The 11,904-nt window shown below is 37.0% G+C and overlaps 1 protein-coding gene across 1 annotated transcript in view; it reads right to left on the bottom strand.

The window, feature by feature from the left end:
- The window catches only part of LOC135008745 (twist-related protein 2-like), a 105,332-nt gene extending 95,119 nt beyond the window's left edge, over positions 1-10,213 (bottom strand). The window contains exon 1 of the mRNA XM_063952222.1: positions 9,443-10,213. Within this exon, the coding sequence (XP_063808292.1) occupies positions 9,482-9,970 (489 nt within the window). The 5' untranslated portion in view covers positions 9,971-10,213 and the 3' untranslated portion in view covers positions 9,443-9,481. The remainder of the gene's footprint in view (positions 1-9,442) is intronic.
- Between the last annotated feature and the right edge of the window lie 1,691 nt (positions 10,214-11,904).

Consider the following 11,904-nt stretch of genomic DNA (forward strand, 5'->3'; position numbering starts at 1 on the left):
ACCAGCAAGAATATGCAGGTGCCGTCATATGGGACAGTGGAGAATCTGTTCTGGGTGCAGGATATCCACCCTTGGCACACGGGCCCATCACCCACTCTGCACCAATTATAGATATGATGCTGACACCAGAGCCAATTAAGCACTTCCTGTCTTTTGCCTTAGAATATTTCAACAATTAGGGGGGGGGGGGTTGCGTAGAGGCAAAAGACTGTTTGGTCTTTCTGCCCCAGAAAGACCAAACAGTCTTTTGCCTCTACGCAACCCCCCCCCCCCTAAAAACATAGTTTTTTCTGAACTATTTTCTGGGGGCACCGCCAACCAAGTAATCATTAGATTTTTTACCCACAAGGTCAATTCAATAATTCTATGTTGGTTCATGATACTATTCTATTTATGCTTTAATATTTTGCATGCTATCCAGTGCAGATCCCAAAACCCCCTACTTATATAATATTTCAGCAATTGTCAAGTCTGTGAACTATGCTCTGCAATATAAATCAATGCTATATAAGTAAATGTAACAAACAAAATACATAAAGAGAAATGTCCTGCCAAAATGGCAGCCAAACCTACATATGCTGTCACTGCAGCCAGACTATCACTGACAATTTCTAATTCCAGCCCTGTGACTGGGAACAATTAGTTCTTGTTCCCAATCATCTGATCGTTCAAGCAAACCACTCAATCAGTGCTCAGTGTTACCCAACTCAAAGGCATTATTTTCACTTGCATTTGCCTTGAAATCTCAGAGATGTGATAGGGTCTTCACTAGAGCTTCTCCCAAAAGTGACAGGTTATATTAGGTTACAATCTATGAATCTACGGTCTCAAGGTAGGGCTCCAACTAGCACTAGATCACTATTAGAAGTGATGTGACATTGCTGAGGGGAAGGGGTGACATACTATACATCATATGAGTGCCTGCTGCACTTCCACGGCCACAAAGAGCAAATAAATTACACAACGTGGAAGAAAAGATGAAAGAGCAAATTCCTGCCATGAACTCCATTTCCAATGCAAAATTGAGCATCAGTGTGACGTGTCATTTTCCATGGGTATTACCCACATATGCAATACAGCATAAACATCCCAGAAGGCATTTCCTCTTCTCCCTTTCAATGTTTGACCATCCACCTCTAAATAATTGCTTACCGACTGGGAGGAGGTGTGGGGGGGGGGTGGATAGGGGGGGGGGGGGGGCTGAATGCTTAAAACAAAAATGGATCTTTTATCGACCAGTAATGGGTACACATATTTGGTATTACTGTACTGAGAAGATGTATTTTAGGGGCTGTAGTGGATAAGTCACATTATATTAATTAAATGGACAATCAATCATTTATTTTTCTATTTTTTGTTTACTTTCCATTGAGTTATGGTTATATTGTGAGGCTATTTCTTATCAAAAGAAAGCCCTATATGCCCCAGAGAAAAGCAATGTAAAACTCTATTGAGTTAAAACTAAAGGCCAATTTGCAGTTGATTGTGCTATTAAATCTGCAATGTATGGGGTTCACAGATCACGGATTCAGACCAAAAATTGATTGCGATTGTTAAATTAGATTGTCCAACATGTTGGATTTCACAGATCATTTGGGGCTGTAGATTGCTAGTGTATGGCAACAATTAGCAGATTTGCAGTAAACTGATGAGTCTTTCAAGATAGGCAGATCTGTATTTGCTGAAAGTATCTGCAAATCACTGAAAAATATCTGTAATGTATGGGCGCAGATTGGTGGATTGGGGAATCTTTAAATCTGGGAAAAAAATTGAAGAATCTGCAAATTCCTTTTTTGTTATTGCTGATGTATGGGGGCCCTTAAGTTATAACAATAAGTTATTATTTATTGAGATTGATTCCAACTATTGATATTTGGTTTGGTCATGAAAGTGTGAAAACACTTTGGTCATTGGTGTTTAAGTCAGAAGCCAAATAACCAACCATTATTTATCAGGACTATGTGGGGTATTCAATTGAAGTCAGAAACTGCCATCTTGTCGGAAAGACGGCAGTTTCCGACTGTTTTAGGTTGGAAGGAGTTCCGACCTATTCAATGCTGCCCCCTTTTTTCCGACTTGTCGGAAACCTGTCGGAAAGCACACCGGTCCACGTGTATTGTCGGAAGTGCGGCCAAACCTGACAGGCTTTAGCCCCATTTCCGACAATGTCAATCCGACTTTAAAAAAAATCGGATTGGCATTGTCGGGAGCGGGCCAAACCTGTCAGGTTTGACGCAGCATTGAATATTCACATGTTGGATCCTTTCCGTCGGAAAGGATCCGACATGAATTGAATATACCTGTATGAGAGGAAAGCGGAGCACCTGGAGAAAATCAGTGCAATCATGGGAAGAACATAGAAACTCAACACATATAGCAAATAATATATATCTATTATATAAATGTTACTGTTCAGCCTCTTGAACTGTTTAGGTTAATGGCTATCACAGGAATAATGACAGATCCCTATTGCAGGAGTGCACTATAGTCATATAACAGAGTTTCTTGTGAACACACACAGCCTAGAACTATAGCAGTATATGGTGATGGGGAGCCATACCAGATGCATCCACCAGAATAAGACTGGAAAGAAAATTATTCTTATGCATAGAATGTTCAGAAATATGTACTGTAGCAGCAGAAATTTGTGTTATTACAGAATAACAGTTTCTATAGTATTTTACACAAGTATTTTACTTTATTCCATTATATGAATAGTATTTATGTTTAATTTTTCAGATGATCTTTGTTGCTTGCATATTTTTAAGTTTATTCTTTTAACTATTACAGTATATTGTCATTTATTTTCCAGCTTTTCCCTTTTTAATCAGTCGTTTCCAGTATACTAGAAAAGCATTTTCTGATAATAAAAATAACAATAATAATAATAATAATAATAATAATAATAATAATTATTATTATTATTATTATTATTATACATATAAGAAAAATAAGAAGAATTGTGGTTGATTTGGTCACAGAAGTTACTTTAAAATGTCAATACTGTTTATTTACTTCTTATCCTGTCTCTTCCCAATCAAATTAACAGCATAATTGTTTTACTAATCTACTTTCTGATAGCAGATTCCATTGTTGGTGAATTTTAAAGAAGCTCCCTAATGAAAGCACCCCCTCATACAGTATATTTCTATGGCTATCAGAACTGCTGAGTGCCCCCACGGAACCCCCCCCCCCCCTCCCCATACACACACACACACACACACACACACACACACACACACACACACACACACACTGGACTACTAATGTAATATTTTACTTTGTTAATTAAATAGAAAAACAATGCCCTCAGTATACTTTAGTTACTGCTGCAGATTCCATTTGTATCATTTTGGGCACTGTAGAACAAGTAACAGAAGTATGATATGTAATTTAATTTAAATAATCTAGTTAAGATGTTTGGTTTGGGGAAAGAGACACCAACAGAAATGAATCTGAGAATGCAGAATTGAATTGTTACCCACCAATTGGTAAGACTGTTGAGAGCTACTATGTTAAGCAGTGATGTAAGAAGCTGGCACACCATTTGCCGTAAGGTAAAACAGCATAAAAAAAAAAAAAGAACACATTACATAGAGAAGGATTCTTCCCCTCCTTTTTTACTCTGGTTTATGTTCCTCAGTGATTTTCACCTGTAGCAAATGTCCAAGAACCATCAGGAATATTCACTTTTCCTCCGCAAATAATATAAGGTATAGAGACAGAACGTGGGTATTTCATAAATCTTAGCTTTTCTTCAGAACTTCAGAGGATAGTCTCTCTTGTTTTGACACTTGCAGGGGTTATAAGGTTAGTTAGTTTTGTATATCGTCATGTGGTGAATTTATATAAGACCCAGGCTCACAGCTACTCTAGTAAAAGATTAAACTGTTTCCTGCAGAGATTCTCTCTATTAATACTCTACTATTTCTAACATATGTTTTTGAAAATAAGTACGCAAACCAGCAATAGGAAACTGATTGTAAGTTGAGATTTGTAGTTAAACAGAACAACCGAATTCTATGAACTATAAATAATATAAATAAAAATAATATAAATGTCTAAAGATATACAGATTTATATATATATATATATATATATATATATATATATATATATAAACACACTACACTCTAATGTGTGTTAGATTGAAGGCTATTCTATTATTGTACACAATTGCATTTTTTTATTCCAGTTACTGACAGTTTTAGGGTTATGCAATAAAACCAATTCTGTGTATTGAATTAGATATTTGTAGAATTTGTTGATTTCCCTGCATCCCCATCACAAATGATACCTTTTTCTATAATAACAGGAAACATCTGTAACATGGCCTTGGATCAAACAAGGAGGCTGACATAAGACAGAAAACATTGCAGCATAGGTAAGAGAGATATTGTACGTCATTGTCACTATACTTATAAGTTGATTTAATAAATTCTACAAAGCCTGACATTTTAAACGTGTGTATTTAGTGCAAATATAATAAATTACATGATTTAGAACTATTCTACAAAGTAAAATGTACTATATAATTAAACGCTAAAAGATACATTATGTTTGTTTCCCTTTGAAAACTTATCAATTATATTTAATATTGTTGAATAATTAATATTAGTTATTTCTAGTTATGCCAAACAATTTCACTCATTAAATATTCATGAGCAATGCTGGAAAGGCATAATTTATAATTTTAACATATGTATTTATTATTGCTACTGTCCCATACACTTGATAAAATGATATTAATACAATACTGATAGAGATGACCTGTGGGACAAATCTGAATGACTGATATTAGAAATCCCGTGAATATCACCACTAGCTCCTTTGCCTCCATAAAGTCACATTTATTTTAACTCTATCAACCCCGCCAGTGGCTGCATCAGCATTGGACAGAACTTCATCGACACATGAGTGTTGTTTGGTGGCATGCTCACTACAATATAATAAAAAAATCAAATTATACGGTTACCTTAGTATACTGTATATTCAGCATGTGGGAATAATATTAAATACCTTCACAAGTGCTACCCTTGCACATACAATTTAGCCAATTATAGGACTGTAATAAATACTGTAAATTTCACATGAAATTTCGCATGAAAACAAAAACTTATTGTTCTAGGGTCCCCATCATTTTACAGTGGATGAGTCACTGAAGTGGTGTTTCAAAGACAAAACAACATTTCCCTATATTATCACAGTATTTCACAAGATCAGTGCCGGAAAATTCAAACCGATCTGTACAGGAAAGGAAAAATTCCCACAAATAGATTATATTCCTCTGTGTAAATCAGCAGAAAGATGAACACTAATCCTCATAACAGGTTTTATTTCATGGCTAGGATCCTACTGTCCATTGCCAGAATTTGTAAGTGAGCACTAAAGTCTCTACTTCTGGAACCTGTTACTATTTCTGCTAAATTCTGATGAGTGAAATAAGCAATCTGTACCATATTCCTACAAATAAAATAATATGACATGCAATGACAGATCAAACGCAGCGTCAACTGTCACTGCTTAGTAGTTTCATGCCTAAATAGCACAATTTGCCAGCAAATCTCCTACCTTTTTTAACCTATTCTCTACTGCATGCCTACCAATATGTTATATTCTAGTAGTACAGTAATGCACCGTACACTTTGGAGGGTAAAATGCTTTAGGTCACCACAGTAGTAGGACTGTCCCCCTACTATTTTATTACTAAATATTATTGAAAGTGCTTAGTTTTATTGTTCAATAATTGCAGTAGGATATGTAGGAAAAGGAAAAGTCACTAATGAGACAGGATAGCAGTTTGGTACATTTGGGTGCCACCCTTAGGATGTAGCAATGGACTTTTTTGCATTTTCAAGTTTACATTACAATACACCTGAAAAAATAAATTGCAGCACTTGCTTATCAAAATAAAAATAATTCTAATAAAAAAATGGCCCCTAAAAGGTTATCAGTGAATAAGAAGAATAACTTTTATTATTATTATTATTATTATTATTATTATCCTTTATTTATATGGCGCCACAAGGGTTCCACAGGGCCCAATTACAGAGTACATAAACAAATAATCAAAACAGGAAAACAGCAACTTACTGTTGAAGGCAATATAGGACAAGTACAGAGTAAATAAACATCAGCAGATGACACTGACATAATAACAGGTGGCAGAAGACTGCTGGATTTGGTACAGCTGAGATTATTAAAGTAAGAAAAAGGATAAGCACATGAGGGAAGAGGGCCCTGCTCGTGAGAAACTATAACTGACTGCGTGTATATATATATATATATATATATACATACATATATTGATTAAACATACACACTTGGTTCAATATGAAACACATTTTAGCTGTATGCATCATGTCTTACAGTATCTGTATTTTTTAATTAACAGGATTATCCTCCCGGCTATTGTATAACACCATGGTGTGGGTAAAGTGTCACAGTACATAATGTAGGTCCTACAGGACTTTACATCACAAGATTCATATGGCTGACATCTCGTACACAGGGCACCTAGTTGCTTCACTTCCTGAAAAATAAAAATCAGTCTGTAACTCATTGCTCCTAGATTTACTAAAGGTCCCGACAGGAGCAGAGAGGTCAAGTGTTAATGAAACAAACATGATTTTGACATTTGTATCTATAAATGGATGTGTCTAATAAAACCCCTTCCCCATAGTGAGCTGAAAATAATATATCACCTTAATTACATCTTACAGCAGAAACATGATAAGCTTTGACACTGACAATAAATAAAATTTAAGTGTCACACTCTGCCTTTCTTTTAATCATTTAAAGGGAATTATTTAAGTGTTTTCATTATATTGCTGCAACATTCACATTTGTATATTTTTATATTAGGTTCTGTAACACTATTCATTATTTTATATTTTGAATATATTTCATATTTTGAATATATTTTATATTTTGTTTATTACTTTTCATTCTATTGTTTTAATAAATGTTTTTTTTTTTTTTTTTTCTTGCCTTTTAATTCTTTATAAACCCATATGTATGTTGATGGTAGAATTTGTATTTGTGCTAATATGGTGCCTGTTACACCCCAGTAGGGTTATTCCTGGCTGCACCATGTTATTAGTGACAGAGCAGTAGGTAATGACAATCTTTGTATTAGAGCACAGTGGCTTGATGTCCATTGCCTCCGCTCTGAGCGTGTGTAATGACTTCAGGGAATATAAACACTTTATTACGTACTTAGTGTATATAATGGGATACCAAACTGGTTACTGCAACACAAGAAGTAATGCAGGTTCAGCTAAACTATTCATTCCCTATAAAAATTGTTCATAAACCTCAGAACAAAGTACAAAGCTTGGTCATGCAGCACAGTTTCCACCATAATGGAATGCTTAAAAGCGTGTTTATTTTAGAACGTCCAAAATATATGAAACAAGTCATGTACTGCACAATATACAACATTAACAGCTTTCATTATTGCAGTAAGATTTAAATGCCACAGCTAAAAGGGCTCAGCGGTAGTGTAGCACTCACAGTGGGCTTGTAAACACAGGAGAAATAATCATTGTTACATAAGCAGTGCATGGGAAATAAACAGCACACGGAACCACACAGAGGATCACTGCAGTTGGTGTCTCTTGAGAATATATATATATATATATATATATATATTAATATATATATATATATATATATATATATATATAAAAATATATATATAAATATATATATAATTATATATAATATGTTCTTCTGCAGTACTGAAATGCATTACAATAGTTCAGATACATCTTTCTTAGAAGAACTTGCAGGAATTGAATTACTATTATTATTATTATTATTATTATTATTATAATACTGTGTTCACTGAAGTTTCATCTTGAATAGGAAATAAAAGAGGCATTTGGTTTGGGAGTACAGCATGTTTATATACTTATTTAGTGTTCAGAAGGCTTTAGCAGAAGATAAGAGATTAATAATATTTTATCATTTAAGAAACTCAAATGATTAGTAAATGATCAGCGTCTTGGAGATGTAAGAGCGTATAGGTGGATGAGAGTGACAGCGCCATTCCTACTGTCAGGTGTAACTGCTCACATGAACTATCTCTTCTCTCTATTTTTATTCTTGCCACAGGAAAACCTTTATCCCCAGTGGCAGCGCTAACCTAGGATACATACTCAGCACCCAGAGGAATGCTGAATAATAACCATTCCCGGCACATGTTGTCTCTGTTAGATCTTAGGGCAGAGAGTGCACCAGGCATACTGAATACATTTATATTATTATTTTCTATTTAGAATATAACATATACTGTATGTGCACATACCAATGTAGAGTCCTCAGCAGGCCTCTGTAACTGCTGTCCAATAAACCATCCTTTTTAAATATAATATAATTTCCATGTGGCATATCATTCCCTCTTTCATCTGTAAAACTATTACTTATTAATTTTTCAGCAATGTGCAGAGAATTTATTCAGTCATCCACAGCAGTCCCTGCCCAGGTGGAGCTTACAGTCTATGTCCTCTAAATCACAAGCACTGGGATTCATTTTGTCAGATGCCAGTTAACCTACCAGTGAGCTTTGGAGAACACACAATAACTCCACACAGTTAATGTCTTGGCTAGAATCGAACCAATAGCCCCCAAAGCTGCCAGGCAGTAATACTAACCACTGTGCCACTGTATACACCTTATCAACTGGACATCATAACGTGCTCAGTGCTGGGCCCCTTGTCTACAGTGAAGTGTGGTGAAAACCTTTCCGGCTGTACAATTAAATCAGTCTGGATAATGTAAAGAAGGAAGTGCTTCTTCCTAGTTTCTGCACAGGAGACATAATTAACCATGAAAAGTGATAATATGGCCTAGGTCAGTCAGGCTTTGCTATGTCTAATTCACAACAGGAGCGTATGACATCCCTTTCTGTTTAGTAGCAAGCATGTATGCCTAGGATATAAGTGACACGTGCTTCTGACATCTGCAAGACTGAGGGTGCATGGTAGTAAGATAATATAGCACCAACAATAAGCATGTAAGGAGTATGGGCCTTGCTGCCCCAACGTTTAAACTGTTTGCTTCCATACAGGGTTGAGCTTTTAAGAGTAATTGAAAGAACATTTTGCGAGAATGTCAAAATAGGATGCATGCCTGAAAGGCAAGGTTCTATGTTTGTGTGATTATGTTGTTACATGGGATGATCATCTATGTGCCTACTGTGCATGTGCAAATGCATATACTTCACTTCCTCTATTGTTGCTTGGTACAGAGTTCATGGCATCATTGATAACCAGTATCGGTAAGGCAGACAGTAGCAGATCCGAGGTGGCTTCTCAGCAATTCGTGACCTGAATTGTTCAGTCTGAGGATATTGGATGTGTTGGGGGATGTGTAGCTAATACAGACTTCACATACAAGTGATGACATGCTTCCCCAAGCACTGATGGTTTCCACGTACCTTCTTAAACAGCAGGCAAGAGGGGCATCGTCCGTTGGTTCAGTGGGATGTTGACATGGACCAGGCACCTTCCATTCTCCACACAGAGAAGGCATAGCTGAGTCTTTCATGGGCAAGGTAGTTACAACTGGCAATCTTGTGGTCCAGCTCATCGCTCTGCAAGACCTGGTACAGGAAATCAATATAACGTGAAGCCAGCTTCAGGGTTTGTATCTTGCTTAGTTTATCAGATGGTAACGTAGGAATGATCTTTCGCAACTCTGCAAAAGCATCGTTTAGAGACTGTGTGCGCTGCCGCTCTCTCACATTGGCGATAATTCTCTGTGTGTGTACATCCTCAAATGTTTCTATTTGGGGACTCCTTTTGCTGCGCTTGCACGTAGGTGATAGGGGCACCCTCCCCTCACCACCCTTGCCCACCAGCACTGTACGCTTACGTATGGCTTTATTCTGTTGGCGCTCAGCCTCTTCCTCACTGGTTACCAGGCTGTCTTCAGGGGAGTCAGGGCATGCTCCTTCTTCTTTCATGTTGTATGAGCTGGTTCCTGCTGCCTGAACCCTACTTGTGATCCTCCCCCAGCAGCCAGCAAGGGGATGCTGTCTTATTGTTGCCAGGACCTTTTAAAGTGGTAGAAGCAAGAGTCAATATTCAGTCTGGTAGCACAAATGTGGAAAGCTAGGTGTCAATGCCAGCACAATTGGTAGTCAGCTGTACCTCCCAGCAGCTTCACACACAGTGTCTGCTCCTGAACTTAGCAGGCTTTCCGAATAATGCTCATATCCTTTCCTTTTTTTCTTTCACTCCTCATCTTTGGATGTTAAGGAGGGATTTCACAAGAAATTGGCCTGGTGCTTCTTCTGATTGGATCGCCCAAGCCGATGAAGTGGGTAGGAGGGACCCATAAATTCTCTCTTCCTCCTTGATTCCAAATAGCCCCTTTTTCCTCCCCCCTCTCGCCTTTCCTTCAGTCAAAACCAATCCATCATGGAAAGGTAGTATAAACGTTGCTGGACATTATGGTTTCCAGATTTAAGCCCTGCAGGCACAGATGCACAGTGAACGGAAGGCTGAAGCAGACTGCCCATCAAGAAAGGAGTAACAAAGAGGCAGCATCAGACCCCTTAGGCGCCACTGAGGGGGTACGGGGGCCCTTTACCAGGGAGTCATTGCCACCCCTTAAATCTTTTGGACACTTCATCAGTTACACATAAATGTTGCACTAGGCTGTCTATTCAGAATTCCTCTATCAAGAAATGTGGCTGCTAGGCAGGGACTACCTTACAGAAAGACATTGGTGACAGTTCTCTGCAAGAGCGCAGCGTGGTAAACATACAGACATGTGACAGCATCCACTAGTGCAAATCCTAAACAGATGAATAGAAGAAGACTCTTTGCTTCCCGGACAGACTCTAGTGTTCACGTTTGTGTACCCAAATTTCCCAAACCCCCTAATCAGAACAAACTGGCAGTGATGTTTTGATGTTACTTTGCAGTACTCAGATACGTCCTGGGAAATAGACACACTGTGATGCTCCTGCCAATTCTAAAATCTACAGATATATATATATATACACATAAAGACGCAGAACCAACAACAAAAAGAACAAGATGAATCATCTTGTCTAAACAGGATAGCAAACATATGTGGTTATTGTTCCAACAAAAACAGGCAATGGCAAAAAATAACAATAACACTTTATTTTATGCTTGGCAGTTTATGCTGCACAGGATTTACAAGTCAATGTAGATTTTATAAAACTACGCACATCTCCATTCAAACGCATATAAATTAATGTTATGTGTTACGGAACATAAATCATTCATCATGGTGATATACCTACTGTACAGTACATACTGTAGAAGGAATGCAGTCCCTGCATTTTGACACTGTGCTACAAAAGCATGACAGCCAAGTGGGGATACCCAGGTTATCTACTTTATATTCCAATAGAGTGACCAGTGCTGAAGTCCTTCGGCTGAGTTTAACCTGCAACAGGTTTTTGTTTCTGAAGTATTCCCATCACAAACTTTTTTTGGAAAATTGGGAAATTCATCTTAATACACAGTAACCTGAATTCCAAATAGCCAATCTATACAGCTGAGAGCTGTACCTTCAGTTCTAGATAGAGACCCACAGTAGAAGCAGGTGTGTAAAGTCCTACAGAAAGTGGAAAAAAGAAAATGTATTAATAATTAATGCACGCATGACATTATAACATTATGACATTCTGAAGGGAGCAGATGTTGATCTCTCACAATTCCACTTGCTTTGCACTTGTAGTCAGTATTAAGATGTAAACTACAATAAGCAACCATCGCCATAGTTAATAAACAAATATATATTAATGAAATGTTAAATCTCCATGGACGAAATCAATTAATTCAAATGCAAAAATAAAATGATTTCATTTAGCCATATAGTAGTTATTTAATTTACCCATATAGTAATTTGTAAATAACC

This window comes from Pseudophryne corroboree, chromosome 2 (assembly GCF_028390025.1).
Source record: "Pseudophryne corroboree isolate aPseCor3 chromosome 2, aPseCor3.hap2, whole genome shotgun sequence".
Taxonomy (NCBI): Eukaryota; Metazoa; Chordata; class Amphibia; order Anura; family Myobatrachidae; genus Pseudophryne; species Pseudophryne corroboree.